Here is a 26,406-nt window from a genome sequence, read left to right as displayed (position 1 = left end):
TTATTTTTTGGTTTCAAAGTTCAGCAAATATACTCAAAAACATTTGATTAAAATTCACTTTAAGATACTCCCTTACCACATAAGTTGGCCACAGAACCTAAAATTAAAGTAATTTATTTTCTACCTATAAGATAATATAACAATTTTATAGGAAAGAATGGGGGGCAGCATTTACGTATATTAGAAATTACCATAAAAGTTACATAAAGCCAGATGAAAAAAAATAGGAAAATACAGATGACTAATAAGGCTTTTCTTTTAAGGAAGATTAGCCCTGAGCTGACATCTGCTGCCAATCTTCCACTTTTCGCTGAGGAAGACTGGCCCTGAGCTAACATCCATGCCCATCTTCCTCTACTTTATATATGGGACGCCTACCACAGCACGGCGTGCCAAGCGGGTGCCATGTCTGCACCCAGGATCTGAACCAGTGAAACCCGGGCCGCTGAAGTGCAACGTGTGCACTTAATGGCTGCACCACCGGGCCGGCCCCTATTGAGGCTTTTTAGTGCATGAAAATAAAATGATATTTAAGCACAATTCCTTTAACAAGGACCTGAAAAAGTAAAAATAAATTTACAGATAACATTGTTTAAATAATAATGTGGAATAAGAGATGAAGACTAAAGGCCAAATCATTTCTAATGTGGCTTCTACTTTGTTTCATTAGTTCCATTAACTCAAGTCTTTATGAACAATTCCTTGCACTGAGCATAAATTAAAACAAACAGAAAGTTAGAATTTGAGGATCCTTATGAAAAGAAAAGATTCAAGCTCCTGGCCTTTATAACATTTCATGTTAAGAAAGAAAAACTATTTTCTTGACATTTCCCTGTTTTAATGAAAGTAATATATATTTGGCACAAAAAAATATAAATACCAAAGTTATAATTGACCATTTCACTAAGTGTACAGAGAAAAAAAACGCCTCCTTTACACATCTTAGATGTCGTTCCTTCCCATAAAGAAAAAGCTGATGTTCAATATCTATCAGTTGGTTTAATTTTTAAGACTTTTACTTATATCTCCTCCCCGTTGGGTTGCAAGACATATTTTTCATAGAAAACAAAAATTAATTGAGGTCTCCGTCTTTGCCTCTTTCTGTCTCAGACCCTCCTGATGGGGGTGGATGGGCAAAAGGCATAGGACAGGCTGGGGCATGCATTTTATAAGAAAATCACTTGGGAAATTTCTCAAACCACATGTATCTCAGACACTGAGGTTGATTCCAAGAAAAACAACCATAGCATGAAAATAACATGTTCCAATAACTTTGAAGCAACAGTATGTGTGGTAGAGGCAACTGCTTACGTTAGAATTCTGCTCTTCCACTGGCTAACTGTGTGACACCAGCCAAATCATTTAACTCTGTGACAAGTTTCTTCATTTGTAAGGTGGAGATAATATAATCATGGGATTGCTGTAAGGATTAAGAGACTTTATATATATATATGTTGATACATGGTAAACTCTAGGTGAGCATTATTTTCTTATTGCTGTCAATCTGAAATACAGCAAATAACTTGATTTTTAGAGAGTGAGCAGCAACTTGAAAGTTTTCTTATGCTCATGATCAAGACAAATAGGATGCTATTTGTTCCGCTAGCTATGGTGATGTTCTCAGATGGAGAAGGCGAGTAAGAGAAAAGAATTGCCTTCTAGAAGAAATTAAGCATGGTGTTTATGTCTTATCAATGGGAGAAATTGATTCCAAACATTATTTTACTGCTTCTCCATACTGGCCAGTGAACACTTGATTATAACAATTATCATGCTGTGGTCTGTCTCTATATCTGTGTGACTCTTTCATTAACCTGGGCATTTCTTGAAGGCAGGATTTATGTCAAAATTCTTTGACTCTCAAGTGTCTAATAATGCCTCACAGGCAGAGGTACTCAATACATACTGAAAGAACGATGAATGAATTTTTAAAAATAAATGAATGAACACACGGATTGACAGTTTTCAGAGAAAGAATGGTATTCATATAGAGTGGGCTTAATATTTAAAATGAAATGTAAATTCTTTTCAGAAGCTTCTTTCAAAACTTAAATCTATATCTTAGAAACAATTCAGCAGTCCACCGAATGTGATTGATTTAGTTCAAGGATTGCACAGTTTTCTGTTTCTACTTCAACTTGACAGAAAATATTTAACGTCTTCTAAGTGAATGAAGAGAGCTGACTTGTATTACTTCTTGACTAATAAGTCATATCATCTTATTAAGAAAGAGAAGTAGAAAGCCTATTTTGGTAAGAATTTTCATTTACTTATAAACATGTACAGTTTTATTAGTTGGAATTTGTTGCAGATTTTTAAAAATTAAGGCTTACCTCATTTAAGACAAAAAAGCTTATCTCCTTTGGAAATCTTGGGGATGTTTCAGAGTGAATATTGTATTGCCCATGCTTGTCTTCCAAAATTAACTACATATGGCAAACTTGGCATATCTTTTGTTGGTATGGTATGTTTTTAATCTAGGAGTCACACTGATTTGAGCTAGATAATTATTTCATAATTTTAGTGCTTATAATATATTTACATGATTCTGTTTCTCATAAGTAATATAAGAAGTGGTATATAATTATTTCTTACCCTATTTGAGTCAATTCTTGCTCTGGAAGTATAGATGGGAGGTGGGATGTTGAAAGCCTGAGGGACCAGGTATTCCTCAGCATCCATCATATCCTCTAAATCCTCTTCATCCAAGAGATTCTGAAAGAACTTGCTGTCGTTTGGACTAGGAAGTTTCATACGATCATCACCCTAGAGGATTGCCCATCAGACACAGACAAAAGTGATTCTTCCTTCATCTAAATTTGTGGTCTTTGCAGCAAATTTATGTAGTATCAGAATAAATGGTGGAAAATTCATGTACACATTTAAAAAAATAATCCTTTAGCACAGCTACCAGGCATAAAGAAGACTTTAACATATTTAGATATGACAGGGTAAGATAAACAAATTTAATACAAGAAAAATGTGGTAAATGCCATTAGAGATGAATAAAGCAGAATGCTATGCTGTTTTGAGGAAGGTGTAATCCATTTCAGATCTGAGAATAATGGTAAGCTTTATTGCAAGATGGCATTTGGGCTGTGACTTTAAGAGTAAATAATAAAGGGCAATTGACTTATCAATCTTTATTTTATTCCACTGGTTTGATAGTGTAGAGTTATCAGGATGCATAGGCTCCCTGATTTGTTCTATAGCACAAAATTGTTAAAGTGATAGCGTTCGAAATCACAGTGCAAGTACCAAAATGCTTATTATACTCTTTCTTACCTCACCTATTTATCATATATATATTTTTATGTTTTCAAAGTTATGTGATACTTTTGTAAATAATTTGTTCAAGAAAATTAATTTGGGAAAAGGCCAGCTGGAAATCATTATCTTTTAAAACCTGGCTTTTATCTGCATACCAGACCATTGATATGAAGATAAAGGCTACCTTGTTTTATTGAGGAAAATTAGCTCAGTGTAATACAAGGTTCATTTGTTTATGGTTTAGGTAAGAATAATCATAGAGAAATATATTACAATTTTTACATTATCCAATCCACTTTTTCTAGTGCTAAAGGTAAAAATGTTCTTTTGACCTGTTATTTGATTCATATGTACATATAATTCATATCTACATATGTACATGCGGATATATAATAGTTTGAATCTAACTCATTGCTTGAATATTGAATACCTCCCAAAACAAAACATATGGAAAAATATTTTTCTAGGAAGTTAAATGTCAATATATTGATACTTTTAATTCATTCTCTTCAGACATCGGCAAGATTAAAACAAAAATCCATCTTTGATTTAGTCTGAAAAGGAAAGATTATAATAATGAACATGACTTCCATTTAAAGTTAATAAAAAGCAGAGTGCTAGAAGGCTTGTCTGAGGATGAAGGCCTTGTTATATATCTGGGTAATCATAATTACCTAGTTGTTCAACAGCAGAGGCACGAGTACCAAGGGAAGATGCTTAGAGGTGGTTCTGACATCAAGTAAAAGGCTCTTTCCATAAGTCATTTCACATGATGTTCTGCTTAGTTGATTGACTTGAGAGTGGTGATTCCCACAGTTCCAAAGTCCAGATATTATTCATATTTTGTAGTGAGCTTCCCATTGAGATATTCTTAAAAATCTAAGTCAAATGTACCAACCTGAATAACTAGATATCTTTGAGGGTCTCGAGCCATCCTCGAAAATTCAGCGGCCAGTTCTTTAAATTTAGGTCTACTGTCAGCATCAATCATCCAACCTAGAAATTCACACACAATGAAAGAGTCAGTATATCCACAATTAGGAGAAGAAGTGAGATGTAAATTTCATGAAAATATAGGCTAAGTTCTGAAAATGTATTTTAATAATAACGATCTGAAAAACAAAGAAAGCTAATGAAAGAAACAATACAATAAGGGAGGCTGTATCTCAGTTTGTTGATATTCATAACTAAATGTAATATACTATATTCAGCTATAAAAGCTATAAAGCTTGTTTCTTCTTTTTTGGGAGTTCAGTTTTTATTCTTGTTCTGGGATGTTTTGGGGTGTTATTTTATACATCATTAATGTCACCTGAATTGTTTCTCTTTTGACAAAGCTCAAATGCTCTATATTCTGTAAGCATCTACTTAAAAGAAAAAATGCTGTTGATGCCAAGATGCTAATGAGAAAATAGGTGTTTCTGGAACTATTGAAACTGAAAAAGGTTAACTTCGCAGTGAGGTATCAGTTTCTTTCTAACTAAATATTGAGTAAATAAAACTATGCTTAGAGGAAAGGGCATGCTGACCTGAACTGGAAAGCACATTTTTTATTCCTTCTCTCACTGTCAGAATGTATCACACATGTCATGCATATAAATCTGAGCAGACCTGGGTCCAAAGTCTCTTATTAATAAGTTGCTTTTTCACCTTCACCAGTTTGTTTCTTTGCTAACTCTGTGTAAATCAAAAAGGGAAAACCCCAGATTACACAAGAAAGATTGCTGAACGTTAATCTCACTTAAATTAAGTCAGAAACTCAAGAGACTTCCCTAATTCTATTTAAATTAAGAGCCTAGGCTTCCAAAACACATTTATAATACATATGTGTCTGGGGCATAGAACGGAGAAAAGGTAACAGTTAGATGTAAACAAATGATCAAATTGAATAAAAGTCAACATTCATAATGTTTTTAGTTCAATGTAGACTCATTTCTTCCCATTTCCCACTCTGCCCTGCTAATTTCCTGTTGACTAAAACTGGTAAACCTATTTCCATTTAATTCGTTTTTTGAACTATCAGTTTCAAGCTTTCTTTCTATTTAGATCATTTATTTAGTCTGTGATTTTCCCATAAAGATTACTAACATTATTGTGACTAATTACATTTTGTCTTTATGACAGACAATTTGACTGTCATGGAAATGAGAATGAAAGTGACATGACTAAGAAGAGTAAGAGTCATATAATTTTGACATTATAGCGTGCAAGCATGATATTGCTTTACGTTAATATTCATAATAAAAACATGTTTTGACATGCTCCTTTCGTAATTATCTTGAATGTTTATATTTTTCAATACACAGCAACATTATGCAGTCAATCTGCAGTATTATTTTACTAAGAATGATGACAGTGATGATAAATTTATTTTGCAATCTTACATTTGACCATGACCATGTAGACATCAATAGTGCAGATGGGAGGCTGGGGCAAACGTTCTCCTTTCTCTAATAAATCAGGGATTTCTCGGGTTGGAATTCCATCGTAGGGTTTTCCTCCAAAGGTCATCAGTTCCCAAATAGTGACTCCTAAATTGGAGATCAAATTCCTACATAAGCATATCTAACAACATCCTTTGAACAACCCAGCAATATGCCAGTGGAAAAAGAAACACTGCCTAGAGGGCAATCAAAAAGAATCCAAAGAAAGGCTCTTCAGATTCCTATGTCCATTATGAGAAGCCCAATGCCCAAATCCTTGTGGGAAATTCAGTTCTCTTATTATTGTCTTGAAATTTTTAATGGGTAGCAGAGCCAATTCAGAGTGGACATCAGAATACAGAATCTGTTCCCCCATTTCTACGTATAAGTAATACTAATGCTTGCTCACCCAAGTAAAGTTTCACTACACCACATTAGAGCCCATAAAACAATATATTCACCATATACACGTATATTCAGTACCAAGTAAATATGATCACAGGTAAAATCTGATATTGACTAATTTTGATTAACATTTTCTCTATTAAAAGCGCTGAAGGCTGAGCTGGAGTTCCAGAATGATTACCTTATGTTATGGCAGATAATTGTGGCTTTTTTTTTAACTAACACAAAGAGAACAAGTGGAGCAAAACAGATTCATTTCTTTAGCCCATATGAGAGCCTGAGTGACAAACGATCCATACATACGATACAATAAATATGAAGTGAGCATAATGACATTGAAGAGAATCAATAATAGTTTATTCCTTAGACAATGAAGTGACCTTCTTGAATCATCAGAATACTGATTTCCTCTGTAAAGGCAAATAACCCTAAATATTAGCATGTAAATAGCCAGCTTTGATAATAATAATGATTCTGACGTGAGCAATAATATATACACTACAAATCTATTCTTTATGATCTAATAATTATGCAATTAAAAAGTTGCATTTTTCTTAAGTATGAAGATTGTAAGTTCAAAAATAGCCATCTGGGCAAAATAGTATTACTAAGTGAATTTTGACTAATGCATATATATAGGTATCTTTTAATATAAAATCCGTTTATTAGTGCTATGTTTTCTTTTCCACTGCCATCTGTAATGAATTATTTATTCAAACGTAAGTTTACTTTAATCCATAACAGTTCTCATTGATTGATAAAAATATGAAGCTTAAAATACAAATGTATATGTGAACTTCAAAATATCTTTCATAATAGAATCATTATACTACCTCATTTTTTATTGATATTTACGTCTTATGATTTTTAGATACAATGTAAACATGTAACTATGACACAATTTAACTATTTGATCTTTATTAAATCCTACTTAATTTTGCATATTAGAGAATGACTCCATAGAACCAATAATTTAAACTTACTGTCCATGAGGCAGGCTGGAATAAGTTAAGAAGTGGATGACTGTCCGTTTCTATTCAGTCAGTCACAGGTATAGAATATGTATTTAATGAGAACATTTTATTAAGACAAAATAGATGCTCTCATATCTCTATCGGAACTTCTAATATAAGCAAAATGCGAAGCAATTGAAAATAAAAATAGTAGAAAATATAATAAAAATAAACATCTAAACGCAAAAACAAAAGCAGAAACATCAAAGTTCCCACTCCTGCCAATAATAGTCTAATTATATTTTTCAGGAATGATGACAGAATAGGCTTAAAAAGAGATGGTTTTGTGTAGAAGGACAATTTCAAGAAAACTAAATCAGAAACATCCTCAAAACATACAATACAATTCTATCATTTGAAGATATAAACCATAGCTGATGGATATTTATTTTTATGAAAATAAAGACATACCCAGTGACAATTTTCCACAAAGGTGCACTATAAACAAGATTATGTATCTTTCCCTGCCTTATATGCCTTTTGCAAGCAACTATGATATATTGTAAAAATCTTAAAATGCCTTGTGAATATGGATTGATGACCTGGTCTATGCTTCAAAACAGAGTGCTGTCTGTCTATCTCTCTCTCTCTCTCTTTTTACTGAATAGCTCCTAAGAGATCTTGTAACTCAGCATGAAGATAAACATTACAGCCTGAGTGACAGGGTTTTCCCCCAAAGATAAATTTTACTATTAAAAATGTGATTGCCCTGCCAACATTTACATATATTTTTTTAACTTATTTTAGAGGTCACTTAAAATTTGCACGCAGTAGATTGCCACATTTAATTCAGGGAAATATAAGAAGAAAAAAAGAGAAAAAAATTATATATAATAATATATAAATATACAAAATATAATTATAAATCTATTTATATTATACAACATATGTTAATCTATATTATGTAATATATAAGTGCTTATCTATCTGCTAATGTGTAACACATAAATCTATCATATAGAGAGATTTTTATATAGTTTTTCTATTTAGTCCTCACAGTGTAATAACTAAGTTTTGTCAAGCAGTTCCCTGTACTTGTCTAACACACACTTTCTACTTTTAATCTGAGTAGAATACATGAAGCCTTCATGGAAATGTTAACACCTCCTATGACATACACGTGTGACGGGAAAAAACACTTTATAGAAATGTCTCAACTTTTTTTAAAGATAATTTATGCTTTTCTAGATGAGAGGCATACATTGTCTAGTGATGAAATAGCTTCTTTTTTCTAAAAAGAAAAATTGTATATATAAAACTAAGCTTAAATTTGAGTAGAATAAATTGTACTGTGCTTTTTATGTCTCACCACCACCTTTTTACTTAAATGGATATTGAGCTTTTTATTTGTAAGAAATGCTACTTTTAGATGATATATTTTAAGCTTAGAAAAGGTGTTGATTCCCTCTTACTAATACCTGGATGGACTTAAGTTGTAAATAGTTAGATAGATGCTAAGTAGCTCATCTCAACAACTGAGTTAAATGCAGTTAAATAAATGTTCTAATTTTTAAAATCACAAAATTTTCCAGTTCATATTATTCACCCTACAATATATCTGTTGACCCCAAAATTGGTTTGGAAATTAGAATCAAAGCTGCAGTTCACAGTCCTTTCTCTTATGTCACATTTGTTCTTCTCACCTACTGCTTTTAGTAATGTTCTTTGTTGTAACAATAATCGTTATTTTCATACTATAAAACAGAAATTCCCATATGCAAAAAAAAAAGCTTTTTAAAAAAAATTTTAACATTCATTGCATGCAGAGTTATGTTATCAAAGAGTTGTTGAAAATTAAGGCCATGAGATTCTATAAAATTATCCCTAAACTAAAATTGGTGGTTCTTTTTTGTCCTGTCAAAACGATCAGACAAATTGCTACCAACCCAAAGGTTATGGCAGACAACTCAACAGAGATATCAATGTATTACTTTCAAAAGACCCCCCAAATAACAAAAAAAGGCAGGTAACAATAATATTTAGAGTTTTGTTTTTTTAATGGAAGAGCAAAGAGTTTGTTTCTTGAGGAAAGAAAACTTATAAATAGGTATTTCCAACACAATAATTTGGCTCATGATGTTTTACATGAACTTAATATATTTATCTTTGCCTTTAAAGCCTTAACTCACAAGGAAGATTTATTTACCATAGCTCCAAACATCACTCTGGTGGGTGAATTTCCTATAGTGTATACACTCCAGAGCCATCCACTTAATTGGCATCTACAGAGAAATAAGAAGTGAAAGTTTTACAGTTATATAAAACGTCATTTTTTACATTTATTTCCTAAATGTGGGTCTCCAGATTCATCTCAATTGCATTTTTCAATTGTGTGTGTAAATATAAAATAAATATAAATACAAATGTTATTTTTTAATACAGGAACAAATGAATTGAATATTTAAAATTTATAAAGTGAATTAACCTAAAGATATATTTATTTTTTAAAAGTTTCATAAATAATGAAAAATAAAGCAATAAGTATCACTTGCTATAGTTCTTAGTCGATGTTGATAATTAATTAAGTCACTAGCTAATATTATGATTCATAATATCAATTCTAAACATCTAACAATGCACTTGTACAAATGTGGTCATCTTATATTTTTTCCCGGAGTGTGAGATTCCTTATATTTTCAGTCACCCCTTTCACTCTCAGACAAATTTCAGGCCACTGGTAAAATGGACCCTTTCTACGCTTGCCCTTCCTTCTCCTCTCATATAATTTGATCACTAAAAACCTAAAATAATGAATTCCGAAGTTAGCCTTGCTTTGTCCCCCAGCCACAAATGACCTCCCTCATCTTGGTTAGCCAGTATTGAAAATATGTACCCTTTTCAAAATAGGAATTATATGAAAGAATGTGAGAGGATCAGTACAAACCCACCGTCACTACAAGAAAAACAACTCAACTCACAGCCTGCTGATGGTGGGTCAGCAGAATGAGTTTCAGCTACGAAGGACAGCATTATACAGCTGGGACATAATTAGATTCTATGGAATAAAGATAAACACTTCCACTTTGCAGTTGAAAGCTTAAAATGAAATCGGTCTTTGAAATCATGAGGTTGGCTGCTCACCAAGGTGACGCCAAGGTAACTCCATGACAGAATCATGGTATTCAGCGAGAGGGAACAGAGACACATTGAAAGCAATTTCCCCATGGGCAAAGAGTTAGCCGACTTTATGGACTACGGACTTTGTGGTAAAGAAGTAGTTTTAAATCACAGGTGGCTTGATAAAGACTTAATGGTTACTAGGCATTCAAAGCTGTAATGAATCTTGCTTTAGACAAATCTTACAGCTGCATGTTCTCAAGACAAGTGAAGTCATGTGATTTATAGACTTCTACTTCTGTGCAATCTTGTAATGAATTTCAAAACTGTGGTCTCAAACTGTTGCAATTTTGTACTAAATAAGCAAAATAGGCCAATAAAAATCAAGGAAAAACCAGATAACACTATAAAACTGAAGTTTTTTAAAAAATAAATTTTGTGTCCCTTTGCCTTCTGATAAGATTTGAATATATATAGTTATATAAGAGTTTAGGGTAAAAAATCAATGATAAGCATTTGGAAACATATCATTGCAAAATATTTATAATACATATTAGGACAGCCCACATGAACAAGGCTCATCATAAACATATTTTTATGACATATGAACAACTTCTTTTGTTAGCATAAGCTTATAGGTCACCGTAGGTTAAGGTTGCATTTGCTTATTTCATTTGGCCTCTTCTGATCTAAGTCTTCCCAGGTCTAGCTAGAGGCACCGCCACATGAAGTGGAGATATCTTCGTTGGTTCGCCAAAGACGACAAGCTAAACCATGGGTTAATGAGGAAAGATGAGAGCTGGAACTAAGGCATAGACTGAGACCATATGGTCCGTGAGAGAGGCAGGAACACAGGAGAGTCAGAAAACGGAGAAGAGCCAGTGCCACTGTTCAGATGTCTAGGATATAGTAGCTTACATTCTAGTGGAGACAGTCAGACAATAAATAAAGTAAACTGGGAAATCATACACTATGATAAAAACTGAAAAAATAGAGCCAGGTAAGAAGAATCTGTTGTATCTGGTATGGGAGGATTAGAAGTTAAATAGGATGACCAATTTTCCAATGAGTTATGGTTCTTGGTAGTAGCCAAACTTCTCTCTAGTCTACGAGAGAGAAGTTGTGTCTCTCTGTAATAGTCAGTCCTATGTTCTTAGATCAATGAAACAACTTCTATGGCCCTGGATGGAAGTGTCATTTCTAGAGTTCCTAAGGATCCACCCACTTCCCAACACTGGACCTGACATAAGGGACCATGTGGATCCAGTCACACACTGTCTTATTTTAGCTACTTCTCAGAAATGAAATTTAGTAATTTATTCTATATACACATTTTTTACCCTGCGCAGGAGAGAAGGCAAATGGTAGAACTGGGACTTTATCATTTCTTAAACCTCAGGCTTATTGGCTTCTTCCTATAACATATAAAAAGATAAAAGGATATCATACTATATTTTCCAGCAATATTGCTCTCAAAAAGATACTCACCTTTCCTCCGTCAGCATTATACTCTTTTTCGTCTCCTTCCAAGAGTCTGGCTAGTCCAAAATCTGTGATTTTCACATGGTTTGGAGATTTCACTAAGACATTACGGGCTGCCAAGTCCCGATGAACGAGCCGCCTTTCTTCCAGGTACATCATTCCCTGAAAAACACCGAGTTCCCCAACGGAAGTCAGCTAATGCCTAGGCTTGCCTGTGTCTAAAAAGGAGTTTCTCAGTGCTCAGTTGAAAGTGTTTGATTCCTCTAACTGAAGTCAGAATCCTGGAATGTTTTCAAAATTAGGGAAACCTGGGATAAAAAAGCAAACCACAAACAGCTTTTGGCCTTTTCCCCCTAAAGTCCTATAAAGAAGGATGAGTGACCTGCACATGAGCTAAATGTTAGATGATTTTTTCTAGAGACTTGATATTCTTTAGCAGACCCTTTCATCAGTGAGGTGTGCACGTGTCCTAGTAGATAAGCTGGCATCCACTCAGACTGACCCACACGTTCCTAACTGTTTTCTTCTCAATAACTTCTGCTTTGTATCGTCTTCTCCCTACATGCTTGCTCCAAACAAATACATCTATGCACAATTTTAAAAAGTATTTCACATGATGGTTTCATGGTGTCAAAATCACAACCATAGATTCTATCAAGGCTGAAGAATTATATTATTATTATTAATTATGCAAAAAATGAAGCATACCCTAGGGGCATTGAAAGCCCTAATTTAAAAAATGATTTCGATGACATTAGCAGTCATTATAAAAACCCACAAGTGAAATTACGTAGTTTGTAATGACCCTCAAATTAGCCTTTAATATGTTTTCTTCATAAAACATATAGGGTAATTAAAAATAAAATGAACTGCTAATCGCTAACAGAGATGTAGCTGGCTCTTGCCCCAGTATAGGCACACACACGTATGTATATCTATATGCAGATATACATACATGTTACATATATGTATATTATCTACGTATATATAACATATATGTTAGAATGTACACAAATTTTTAAAAGTAATCCATAGAAGCAATAATTATTAATTGTATTCCAGCAGAACCTAAAAGTCATTAAACACTAGCCTTAACAAAAAGGTTTATATAAAACCAAGGAAATGAACTCAGAGGCCTAGATTAGGGTAAACATATTTTGTTCAAGTGAACCTATTTTTATTGAAGAGTTATGGGAAATTCTCTATCTGAGGATTTCAGTGGGAAAAAAGTTGTCATTCAAAAACAAATCAGAATTATTGTAAAATGGTTGAAGCATACTCTCAAACCAATTGCAAATCAATGCTGTTGGCAGTTAACATTACAACTGCAGGATTTGAAGGATTAATGGTTGCTGATATCAAAACAAGAGCTGTGGAAAACAGACGCATAAATCACACAGGTCAAAAAATAATGAACCGTATACCCAGTGTACTGTAAAGAGAAGATTGCTTCAAACATCATCATGAGCCAAATACTATATAAATGCCCATTAAACCCGAGCAGTGGAGATACTGCCTGATATGGTCCAATCAGTCAGCAGTTGGGTGACACCATATGTATTGGTGTTTTCAGAAATCAACCCACGACTGGGATTTATGAGGTTTTTTCCCACTTTCCTAAACTGTATTTTCTGTTTGATCACACCAAATTGGAATTTCCTTGAATAAAGTGAGTCTGGAAACATACAGCCCTTGTATACTTAACGGATCAAAAAGTAGACTTATTGCCATGAAGATAAAGTGTTTTCAATAATTTTGTCCCTTTAAGAAAAAGTCCACAAAAACATTCATCTTTCTCTTTCTTACCACCTTCATATAAGAATGTGGAAAGCATGTGAGCGACAAGTTGATACTCAGATCCGCACAATTATAGAACACGTAATATGTACAGGTACTGTGCTAGAAACCAGAAAGACAAAAAAGAGAGAAGGTCTAGGAACTAAAGGAGGACAGAAGCTAATTAATGAAGTGGGCAGACATGGAATACAGACTTGAGCAGATTGGTGTGATATATGTAAGCATTTGGGGACAGCTGTATTTTGAGGACCGTTTGTAGCATAACCAGCATGTGTGCATGAGAGGGGAGACTTCAGAGAGGGACTGAGGCATAACTAAGGTTTGAATGATTGCCACCATTTGGACAAGGTGAGGAGAAAATTGCAGTTAGAGAGAACAAGCACAGGGGTATCACCAGCATGGTGTACCTGGATAAAAGTGTGTAATTCGGTATTTCTGAAGCCTTATGGATAAAGGAGGGGAAGTGGGGAGTGGGGAGACTGATAAAATAAGAAGAGGTTAAATCCAAGAAAGGCCCCTTCTATGTCATGGTAGAGAATTTGGACTTTGCATTTCATGCAGTATTCAGTGTGGTGATGTAGTCATTGTTTGAAAAAGGAAAGTGGCACAACCATCGTCGGAGTCTTGGAAACATCACTTGGTGCTAGTATAGAGGATGGGTCGGACATAGATATAGCTGAAGTCAGGAGCCACTGCCACAATGCAGAAGAAAAGTGATGAGAGTGTACAATAAAGGTGACGCATTGGCAGTCCATGTGCTACATATATTTGTCATATATATGTTTTTGGCCCAAATGCTGGACAAGTTTCAAACATCCTCTTCAGCTGATTACTGACTGTACCCCATTGAGAGCATCTGGTCTCCAGTTTGCCAGGATTCCACAACTCACTATTACTTTCAGGGAGTTCTGCTTTTATCATTTATAATTTCATCCAGCTCCTACATGCAAGAGTGTCTGAATCTTCAACAAAACTAGGCCAGAAAGAATACTAAGGAAAAGAAAATTTCAAGATATATATATAAAATAAAATAACCATCCTGGATAATTGACTGAAAATAATGAAGAGAAGAGAAAATTGAGAATGAATCTGCTTTTTGACTTTTGTAATTTAGGTAGACAATGATTCATTTAACTATCATCCTAATGTAAATATATATATATATATTTCTTAAACATGTTCAGGAATAGTAGTATATGCTATACCAATAGGGAATTAATATTCACCAAGATACTTAAGACTCTAATGACAAATTCTATGTTACAGGCAAAACTTCAAACAGTCCACAAATTCTTTGATATTTTATACACAAAGCCTCAGCAAGTGATAGCCTATCCTGAACCTCAAAACTATTTGTCCAGAAAAGTATTTCCTTTAAAATAATGAGAACTCAATTCAGGAAACAAGATGATAATCTCTATGCAGTTTCCCCCACCCACCTGACCACAATTAAAAGAAATAAAAACAGAAGCATCTATATCATTACCAAACCATCAAAATACATTTGTATGGTTGTTTTGTAACTATGAAACATCACTGTACAGATGCACACTTTCAAATACTTCATTATAACCGCCACCGTAAGTTCTACTTTCACATTCTGAATTAGCGTTGAATTGTCTGTGGACTGCTCACAATAGGTTTCTCCACATCACAGTCACTAAGATGGGATTTTCTTACCAGATGATCTCATTAGTCACATTCTCTGCTAGATTCCCTCAAAACAAAACCACTCCTTAAATAAGAGTGTGATACAAATAAAGAGGTAGACAGTTATTGGAAATAGCAGTGACAAAAATAAACTGGGTGAAGTCCCTTGAAATTTGAAGATGATTAAAGAAGGGTCATTCATTATGATAGACGGAAGCTGCATCGATTGAAAAGAAACCTCTTACTCTGCCCTATGGTAACTCCAATGCCCTTGCCATGCCAGCTAAGGTGGAGCACATTATGGGAATATCAACACTGACAACCGCCACAGCCAATGTTGACTGAGTACTCAGAACATGGCGGGTATTAAACTAAATTCCTCTACATCGGCAGGTTAACTTAATCTTACGAGATGCATACTGTTTTCATCCCATTTTAAATATGAGAAAACGAAGACTAAGAGAGGTCTAGTTACCTGCTCTAAGCCATCGATCTAATGACTGGCAGAACTGGCATTTGACCCCTTGCTGTGGGGCTCTGACATCCACGTTTTGAGCCTACTCCCTCTCTGGATGGGTCACAGGTTGTGTGGGTATGTAGAGATTAATGTGCATAGTGAACATATAGCTTTAAAAGATGCTAGTGCTTTTGCAGAAAAAAATATTATTAGATATTTCTGTAAATTTCAGGGCATAATGCAGGTGATTAACTTTGTATTAATACTTAAAATTAAGCTAAATTATAGAACCTTTCATAATTTAGCAGGAATTTGTACTGTTTAAATAGGAAACTCAATTCTTGCTTTTGCCGCGGGGTATACAGGATGGTGGATGGGTTTCAGTGCAGATTCTGGAGTCAATTTCCTGAACTGAACCCCAGCTCTGCCATGTTATAGCTGTGTGACTTTCACAGTTTAGCCTCTCTGTCACTTACTTCTCTCTCAAGTGACCATAATAGCACATATCCCACAGTTGTTGTGATGATTAAATAGGTTAATGCAAGTAAAGTACCTAAATAGTAACTGGCATGGAATAAGTGCATAACATGCAAGCTTTCTTACTGTCCACAAATGGGTATCACCAGTCCCAACATGAACAAGAAATCACTTTCCCTCATTACCTTGAATTGCCTATTTCAGAAGGTCTGTGAGCCTCAGCTAATACATCACAGTGGGTTTCAATAAATGTTTGCAAACGGTGATACATATACCCGTAACCTACCCATCATGATCAATGTGTGGAGACAAATTTCATAATAATTACTGTTCAAAGTATTATTTTAATATTGATTCATCTGAGAATGCTGTCTTACAAGAAGAAGGAAAAATTAGTGACTATTAAAAGATTTGGTGCCCTTCATAAATATATCACAGATTCAGGAATTCAGGGAAGATGAAGGTCGTGAACAAGATAGGTCAAAGAGTTTTCAATGCTGCAGAATGTTTTCCACGGGTGAATAAAACAGTAGATTTGCTCAGCCAAAACGTCTCTTGTTTATCACTCAGCACTGAGGGGACTTTTTGGTAGATGTGTTTTAGGGTCATTTTGTCTACTTTTTGGTCCAGGTGCTACAAATCTGATTTTACCGAACTATTCAGAATTTACCATTACCTAGACCATTCAGAATTTTTAATTTTTAATACTTGCTCTGTATGCTTTAATGCGTTTTCAAAGAAAACTTATTTTCTGTTTTGCTCATACCCCTTAAAACGTGTGTCAATAAATACAAACTAGCTAGGGAAAGTCAAATTTTACTCTTGACTTTCTTAAACGTACTTTAATACAAAATCCAATGATAACTTTATTACCATTGAATTTAAAGTTTTAATCTCTGGTTAGAATCGACTCATAAACCTCTCTATGGAAAAAATCAGTGATTGACTTAATTTTAAAATACTGGTATTGACGAACACCTAGCAATGACCTTCTTTTCAATCTTATATTTAAGCCACAACTGTCTTGCAAAAAACGCATTATTACGTTTTAATCCAATGTGAAAATGTATTCTGCTCAGCTGCAGAAAGCTAACAGAAGTCAAGAGAGACCAGACTATTTCTGACGATAAATATTTGCTTCCCATATATAGGCCACGCGACAATTTCATCAAACACATGTGTGAAGCTAAAAATTTCAAGCTGCTGTCAGCTCTCACTTGCATTAATCTCTGGAGTTAGCAAAAGTACATTTTCTTCCGTTTTCATTCTAATAAGCTGAAACTTTCTTAATAACAGGAAGCTTCAGGAAAACTAGCTTCAAATGAAAATTGCTCCTGTTTTCTACCTTTCCTTCTAAATGCAATTCTATCCCTGAGAAAAGGATCCAGGTATAATGCTCTCTACTGTTAGAGCAAAAGATATGAGCATGCTCAAGGAAGAAAGGGACCTTTTTGGATGAAGTCAATGATATTACCCAAAAAGTACATGAAGGGAAATCAACGGGGCTCTGGACCTGAATCAACTGAGACAACCAGCAAACGCTGGTTCATTGCAGACTAGAAAGAACACAGAACTGAGTGTTGCAAGACAGAAGAAGTCCTGGACACACTGCTCACTAGGTTTATCACAACAGATACTCGTCTCACTTCTCCTATAAAAGTGACAGATTGGCCTAAATGATCTTGAGGTGTCCTCTGGTTTTAAATTTTTATTCCATGATAGATGGAACTGTAAAACATATCTATCTAAAATATTAAATTGTGGGCCAATAATAGACACACAGAACAGTGAAGAAAGAAGTAGAGTAGATTTCTCACTTCAAACATTTAGTGGGAACCGTGGAGTGGTTTAGCAAAAGTCAGTTTAGTGCATCCAGTGATAAAGATGACTGACTCTAAAAAATAAACCACTGCTACTTACCTACCTGTGTGACTTTAGTTAATTTATTTGTGTGTTTCACTTTCCTTATCCATTAAATGGGGATGGTAGCATCTATCCTGAGGATTGTCTTGAGGATTCAATAACTTAATGTTTGTAAAACACCTACAACATTCAATATTCTAAGATACCATGTGTTCGCTAAATAAATAACCTCAAATTCATCCCTCTTATTAAAAATACACTTTGATCACTGTAAGAGAAGGAAAAGGCAGCCAGCTGAAACACCTGCTGCTTATTCAGCGCTGCTGGATGTGGGAACCTCTGTTTCTCATTCTCTTTGCCCATGAATGTTCTTCCTATTATTCTGCTGGGAAGGATAGAAGCAGCTTCACGTGGCTGTTTTAGACTGGCTTTGAGTTCACACTCATGGTTAATTTTCACATCTCCCAATTGCACCTATGATCTTCAAGAGAATTGTTTAGGTTGCAGTTCTTAAAAAAATTTTGAAATATTGAGGACAACTGAATTTCTGTCGTTTTAATAACGTGTAATGAGAGCATTATTTGTTGCTATTTGAAAGATATTTTTCACAAATAGTCCCAATAATATATTTGAATGTGCGTGTGTGTGTGTGTATGCCTGTACATATATATATATGTGTGTGTCATAGATGCTGTCATGTGCTGCCCAGAAACCTCTTCAGGACCAAAATCCTCATCCTCTCAGCCTCTGGGACTATTGGCTGCTGATCTCAGCAGCGTTAGTTTTGAGGTATTGACGCCCCCAACCCAACTGCAAAGAGATCTGCTTTCCAGGGGTTTTGCCCCCTCACAGGAGGGACTCCAGTCATTTGTCCATGCAGAGTTATGAAGGCCACACCCCCCTGGACAATTATGAAGGGCTATTCTAGTTCTGGGAAAACCCCATGGGATTGGATGAAACCTCTGCTGCAATTTCATCATAGCCCAACTTTTTCCTCTACCTAATCCTGCTTTTTCACTGCCTTATAGGTATTGATCTTTACGACACTCACCAAAAACCTTCCTGCATGCAAATCTGTCTCAGAGACTGTTTTCTGGGAGCCAGTATAAGGCAATGTATAATTTTTTTCTTTGTTTTCCTGCAGGATGTCAAGTACACAGAATTTTGAGTTAATCATCCTCCATAATTCATGCATGCTATTATCATTGTTCCCCTCTATACTCCACCCCAATCCCATTCTTCTATCTGTCATAAATAACCATAACAGTATTTTTAATGCATATCTTTCCAATCCATCATCCAAATATTTATTTATTTTTATCTATCTATATGTTTTTTTTTTTCTTTTGAGGAAGATTAGCCCTGAGCTAACATCTGCTGCCAGTCTTCTTCCTTTTGCTGAGGAGGACTGACCCTAAGCTAACATCTGTGCCCATCTTCCTCTACTTACATGTGGGATGCCTGCCACAGCATGGCTTGCCAAGCAGTGTGTAGGTCCACACCCGGGATCCAAACCAACAAACCCAGGGCCACTGAAGCGGAATTTGTGAACTTCACTGCTGCGCCACCGGGCTGGCCCCAGCATTCACTGTTTTGAACTGTGGTAAGCTGCAACTTTGGAAACTCTGAGAGATAGCAGCCCAGGCAAAGACATCAGCATTTCCAGGGGGACTCCAGCTGTGAGTTTACTGGCTGCAGGTATCAGTGAAGAGCCTTGAGATAAAGAACCAAGATCATTTGTGAGGCTCCCTGGAAACTCCAGAAATATCTGGAAAAGGCTTCTAAGGGGCAAGTAGTTACAGGTGCCCTACAAGCAGGTTGGGCCAAGAAACAGTGAAATTTATGCTATTATTATGACATCTTATGTATCCTGAAGCCTATGAAGACAGCAGAAACTCAGATAACAACTTCTTGCCAGTTTAAATGAAGATAGACCATCCTTGTTCCTCAGTTACATGATGATACTTGATCCTTCTATGGTGAAGTTGGGCTAGAAAATGAGCCCAGGTCTAAAGCAGGAGTCCTTTTCTCTTATGTCCTTGTACAGGCACGAAAAACACTCCTAGAATTCTGTCAGAGGGAGAGTGCACCAGCTGAAACAAGGGAACGCATCCAGTGGGCTTCCAAATCAACATGAGGGATTGAGACAAAAACTGGAAGCTGTGATTCACATCTTTTTGAGGATTTTAAGGAGGAAAGAACCTGAGCAAGAGGAACATGGGTCAGAGCAGGCAGTTGGGAAGTAGCTGGGTGACTCCCAGAGGGGAGCATATAGGCACTATCACTGGGAGTTTTACGTGTGCTGGGCAAGCATTTGCATAGTGGACCAGGTCTGTTGGCATCCAAATAAGACAGAGGCAGAACTGAATTGAATGACACATTATATATGGATACCAAATTGGCTCACATCACATGAGAGCTTTTAGTGTTCTAGGAATTTCACGTTTTTTCCTAGGAACATGCTTATTTAAAAATATTCAGCAGTTATAGCTAAACTCAACCTGAACTCAGCAGTTATAACTAAACTTACTCATAGATGAGTAAGCCACATTTAAGAAAATGTTATTGAAATTCTTTAGTTCTGTATGATGGTAGAAGTTTTGCTTTGTAATAAGAATAATTCATAAAAATTGATATAATTGTCTTAAGAAGGAAAACTGTATATACATTTTCCCACCCACTGAACTTTATGGTTTTCAACCAGCAGCATGCAACTCCATGAAACTAGAGAATGTTAGGGATGATCTGTTTCTGCTCAGTTATAACTAAGGCGTTAGACATTCAACCTCTTCCCTGTGGTGTCTGACTGTGCTTGCACATGGTGTGCGCTCAGAGAAAGGCTCAGCTTCTATCTGTTAATCTAGAGGTGGCTGTATTAATAGGTTGCACACTTCATTGATTTTTAATTAATTTCTAAAGAGACACAGAGGATAACTAGTCTAGCCCACAGACATCTCCGTTCTCGTTGTAATCCACATCTTTATTGATCAGCTGCCTAAGGAGCAGAAGTAATCCATTTTAAGTACACTTCTCTGAGAGTGTGGACACTATACAATTCACTCTTCCCACAGTCATCATATTGACAAGAGGTCAGCAAGAGGGGAAAACTGTAGCATGTTTAGTATATGCTTGATCCAGGCAGATAAGCATTTTTACCTGCAGTTTATTTGGTGGGAAAGCAGTGGCTTCTCACACATGCTTTTTAACCTGTTTGTTTGTTTATTTTATTATTATTATTTTGTTGTTTCTCTAAGAGAAGTTTTGAGTCTCAAAGAAGGCTGTCCTGCAAATTCTTCCAATGGAAATTTCCCAGAGCTTATCAAGGATGGGAAATGAAATTTCTACAGAAATGCTTGAAGAAAATGTAGGGAATAAGAAGAAAAAAATCTGTTATGCCTGCCAGCCTCAGGAATATGTAAATGGAATCCTCATTCATTCTTATTGGGAGTCTAATATCACTGTCTGGGGTTTGACCTAAGGGTTGTAGGGTTTGATTTCCTCCATCCCATCACAAATATTGTAGACATTTAAATTTGTTCCACCTGCACTGCAAAGAAAAATCCTACTGCCTGAACAGCCTTTCAAAATTTTGGTCTTATAGTTCATTTAATGCAACCACAAGCATGTATTGAGTGCCAGTTAAATGCTAGGCAACCTTCAGATTGTTGAAGATACATTCTTGAATCCACAAATGTTGGTTGGTAAAGTGCTTCCAGAGGCACCATCCTAAGGGAACCTAGCAAAACTAAAGGAGTTTGTTTACAAGTTTTAAATGTTTACTGTGTACAAGAGTTTTCCCATTATTGAGTTCTTAGAGCACCCATTGTCTATCTAACAATCATTCAGTTATACACACCGTCTTCTCTTAGTTTTATATGTGGTTTTATCATCTATTGACTATCGTTTTGTGTATATGGTCATAGAGTGTGATGGGTAAAATCGTTGTCTCTGGAGTCAAGCTGCCTGCGATCAGATGTTGGTTCTTCTGAGCTCTGTCAGGAACAAGCTATCATCCTTGGGCAAGTCATGTTACTTCTCTGTGAATCTGTTTCCTTGTCTTAAAATGGGAATAACAGTAGTACAGATCTTACTGGATTCTTCTGAGCTCCTATATACAGAGCACTTAAAATAGTCCCCTGGCACGGAGTGCCTAAATGAATGCTAACGATTTTACGTACGCAAACATATACAATGGTAACATACACAATTATATTTTGCCTTCGCCATAATATTTCAGTCTTCTCAATTAAGAAGAAACCTCTCCATGTTGTGTCTTCCACAGTAACTATTACTATTGTTGTCTGTCCAGATTCTGCTACACTAAAATCAGTACTGAATAGCAAATTATTTGTACTGTTAAGCAGATATATATCATTTTTAAAATAGCGTTAATGTTCAATTTAGTCTTGTTCATAGTGGAGGTAAGGTTGGCGCCCACCGATAGGAAAATAGACAATAAATTGACAAAACATGCCTGTGTTCTGTATGTTATACGTCTCTGAGTTAGAGTGTATACTTTAATGCAACAATGAGAAGCAATAAACCAAATTATGTATAGCAACACATTTGAATCTAACAAAAGCTTAATGAGTTAAACATGATCTTATTTAATGCCTAATACTATTTATGTATAAGAAATAACACAAAACACTTTAAAAATATAGATAAAACTAGGGGCCAGCCCAGTGGCACACTGGTTAAGTTCACACATTCCCCTTCAGTGACCCGGAGTTCACTGGTTTGGATCCCGGCACGGACCTATGCATCGCTTGTCAAGCTATGCTGTGGCAGAAGTTGCACATATAAAGTAGAGGAGGATTGGTGGCAGATGTTAGCTCAGGGCTAATAGTCCTCAAAAAAGAAAAAAACAGTGACTGCTGCCCTTCCATCCTCCTCACTGCGTCAGAGCCCTGCTGTCTTCCACACAGCCTTAGGGTCTTCGGGAGGTGCTCTACTCACTTCTTAATGCTGTGCCATATTTTGCCCCCAGTTGTATTAATAGCTATTTTTGAGACTCTAGTCTCAAACAGTCCCCTTAAAAACTTCTTCATTAACTTTAGCTCCTGACCCTATAAAGGATCAGACCTAGTCCAAGAGGTAGACATGAAAGATGCACACATCTCTCGTGTCTTAATTCTCTCCTCTGACCCCATGCACTATCCATGATTTCCTCATCTTCCACTACCTTCCAGCACACAGGCACACATGCAAACATGCTGTCATGTGCATGGACTAAACCACGTCTTCTCTCCTACAGCAGAAAAACATCCTCAAGCAACTTGACTTTGCTTGTCATTGTAGCTTCTTTTCTTGGAATTCCTCAGGTGGAACTCTATGGCCCAAGCCAATCTGAGAATTCTTTGGCTCTTTTGTCTTTGCACTTACTGTTCCCTCTACCTGGAACCTCTCCTCACCGTGCATTGCTACACTCTTCCTATAATGCTTCAGACAGACTTGGGTAAATCTAACACTCTCTTAGATCACAAATTTGATGTCACTTCCTTCATTACCAAGTAGATTGTGTCTCTCTATTATATTACCTCACAATGTCCCATTTTCTCTATCTATCTCAATATTATCTGTCTACCTATATATCTATCTAAAACTAAATCCTGAGAATATCAAGCACCATTTTAAAACAACTTTCTGTGTATGGCTAAATCAGTTACTTTATATAGCAGAAAGACCATACACTTATATTCATACGTTAGGCTACATCTTCTATTCTCAAGATTTAGAAATACTATATATAGCATATTACCCAATGTTAGCAGTTTCAGGTGAAGAGCACAAAAAGCTTAAATACATCTGATTTCCAATGGAGCACTCATCTACTGATCTGATTAGTTTATAAAACCATTTTTAAGAGAATTAAACAGTAAAGTGATAAAAGTAGAAAGCTATGTTTTGGTTGCTCAAATCCTAAAAGTTAAAGATTAAATATGATCACCTTTCATTCTTTTGCTGCAAACCCTTATGGATTAGTAACTTCCTGGAGCTGTGAATAGCGTCTCCTATTGAGATGGCATAACTCAGTTTGATCCTCCTCACATTCACCAACTCCATCACACTTTAGACAGTCAATAAAGAGTAGTCAGTTGATTGATTTCCTCCTTTCCCTACTCCATCTATTCATGCATGCTCCTTCTATTGCCTAAAATCACCAGGTTAAAAGAGAAGACACCCCCAGCAATAGTAAATATATTCACCAACATATAGTTGTATAACAATTAAAAGTAAAGGAAGCAGAAAAAGTATAATAAATGTTTAACATTGTTGGAAGTGATTTTCTATTGTTAGTAATGTTTTTTGTTTTTGTTGTTGTAGTTATTTTCTGAGGAAGATTAGCCTGAGCTAACATCTCTGCCAATCTTCCTCCAGTTTATATGTGGGGAGCCAGCAAAGCACGGCTGATGAGTGGTATATGTCCGCACCTGGGATCCAAACCTGTGAACATAGGCTGACAAAGTGGAACGTGCCTAACCTAACCACTATGCCACAAGGTCAGTCCCAGCTATGATTTTTATTATACACGCTTTTTTCCTTTTTTTTTTTCAGATGGTAAACATTTGCTTATTTTCAAGCTTACTTGCATATATATTGCAAAGTGCTTAGTGAATATTTTTACTTCCAGAAAATTTTGGGTTTTTGTGTGAAATACTATCTGTTTTTCTGCAAAGTTAGGGAAATCAGGGTGTTGCTCATGTACAGTGCCAAACTGGAATTTCAAAGCTGCCCTCTTCATTAGCGACCCTCTCCAGTTCACAGATTTATGCAGTTTATCCCTCATGTGGAAGAAAGTTGAAAAAACACATCACACAGACCATCTTCTGAGAGAACAGCCCGTTCCTGTCCCTCTTTGACACCTGAGAGAGAGTGGAGTACAGTGAGGAGTGTTAGCTCTAAAACAAGACTCCCAGGCTCCAGTCTTAGCTCACCCACTCACTAAATGCAGCTAACTGTGTCAGCTTAGCCGTGTTAGTTACTCAGTTTGCCAGTATCTTCATTTATAAAATAGGAATAATAATAGCACTTTCTCATAAGGTTGTTAGGAGAATTAAATGAGCTAGTACATGTAAAACTCTTAGAACAGTGCCTGGGCAATAGTAAACACTCAACATCTTAATTATTATTACTGTCCTTTTTGTCCAGCATTTTGCATTATAGATGATTCTCGCTTTCCAAAATTTCACGTTTCAAACCAGGTACAATTTTCTCAGACATTCTCAAACATACTTGAATGCTTTGAATCCCAAAGGTCACCTATCAAGCAACAACCACAAGTCCGTATTGCTGTCTTTCATACAACAGTTCAATTACAGCAGAACTTTGTTTTGTGCTTGTACACTTTCATTTTGAATTACAATTCACTACCAGGTTCAAAGGAAAATAGAGTAGAAAATGAAAGTGATAAGAAAAATGCTCTCATGAAATCAATAAAATTGAGACAAATAGAAAAATCATTAGCATATCTTTAGTCTCTGCAGTACACTCAGTGAACTTAAGCTAAATGACTATCTATTAATTTTAAAATGAGCAAAATTGAAATATGTGGAGAAAATGCTCTAAGTCTACCACTGCACATAAGAAGTAAAAGGAAAGCAAAATTAGATAATTTATAAAACAGAATTTATCTATCACTGAATCCCAATTATGATATATTTTACTTTTGCCTCTGTTATGAACACATTTTGTATGAAAATCAGGGCCACCTTCTATTTCTATATGTGTATGCATAATCCATTGGATTATCAGCTTCTTAAAAGAAAAGAAAGAAAAACCAAGCGTTATATATTTTCTCTTGATCCTTTGCTAGTTTTTTGTGTGTACAATATACATTATGTATATAATTTACTTCACAGACAGTTCAAAAGAATAAAGAACGTTTCCTTGTTTCTCTCAACAGTCATCTATTGAATAGCTATTATGTGCTGCTGGGCACTCTGCTAATTGTTGCACATATAAAGATGATATACTGTGTCCTTCAAACTTTTCATAGTTTGGTGTGAGAGATATTCACGGATACAACAGAAAACGTAAAGGAAGTTTTCTGAAAGTACAGGAAAAAGGGAATGTAACACTTACTGTATTGATTACTGGAGGTCTGACAGAAAAGAAGAATTTAAGCTTGATATTAAATTAAATATATTTAAAATTTTGGCTATAATACAGTAGAAGTATTCTAGATAGTATAAAAGACATATAAAAAAACCCCAGTCTTAAGAGGTAAATGTATGTTGGGAAAAAAATACAAGAAGGTTTATGAGGATGGGACATAAGTTGATAAGGGGTAAAAGTGCCATAATTAAATGTCTAACGTAATTGTATGTATCTACTTAATATGATTTGCAAACGAGTCACTGAAAGTTTTGATGAAACAAATCAACATGATCAGATTAGGCAGTTCTGTGAAGAATAGACAAGAGTAAAGGAGATTAGAAAGAATCAGGAAGATCGATTAAGTTACTACAATCCTAGCTCAGATAGCAATGGTTTAGGGTTTGGCTAAGAC

At 35.5% G+C, this 26,406-nt stretch overlaps 1 protein-coding gene across 8 annotated transcripts in view; it reads right to left on the bottom strand.

Moving 5' to 3' along the window:
• ERBB4 (erb-b2 receptor tyrosine kinase 4) overlaps positions 1–26,406 on the bottom strand; it is a 1,100,930-nt gene that overhangs the window by 37,127 nt on the left and 1,037,397 nt on the right. For all 8 annotated transcript variants that reach the window (XM_070489795.1, XM_070489798.1, XM_014851360.3 and 5 more), the window contains 5 exons: positions 11,657–11,812; positions 9,258–9,333; positions 5,655–5,801; positions 4,169–4,266; positions 2,596–2,766 (listed from right to left, as the gene is read on the bottom strand). In XM_070489795.1, the coding sequence (XP_070345896.1) occupies positions 2,596–2,766; positions 4,169–4,266; positions 5,655–5,801; positions 9,258–9,333; positions 11,657–11,812 (648 nt within the window). The remainder of the gene's footprint in view (positions 1–2,595; positions 2,767–4,168; positions 4,267–5,654; positions 5,802–9,257; positions 9,334–11,656; positions 11,813–26,406) is intronic.

The sequence above is a fragment of the Equus asinus genome, chromosome 19, assembly GCF_041296235.1.
Source record: "Equus asinus isolate D_3611 breed Donkey chromosome 19, EquAss-T2T_v2, whole genome shotgun sequence".
Taxonomy (NCBI): Eukaryota; Metazoa; Chordata; class Mammalia; order Perissodactyla; family Equidae; genus Equus; species Equus asinus.
This window is presented reverse-complemented; position numbering and strand designations above follow the sequence as displayed.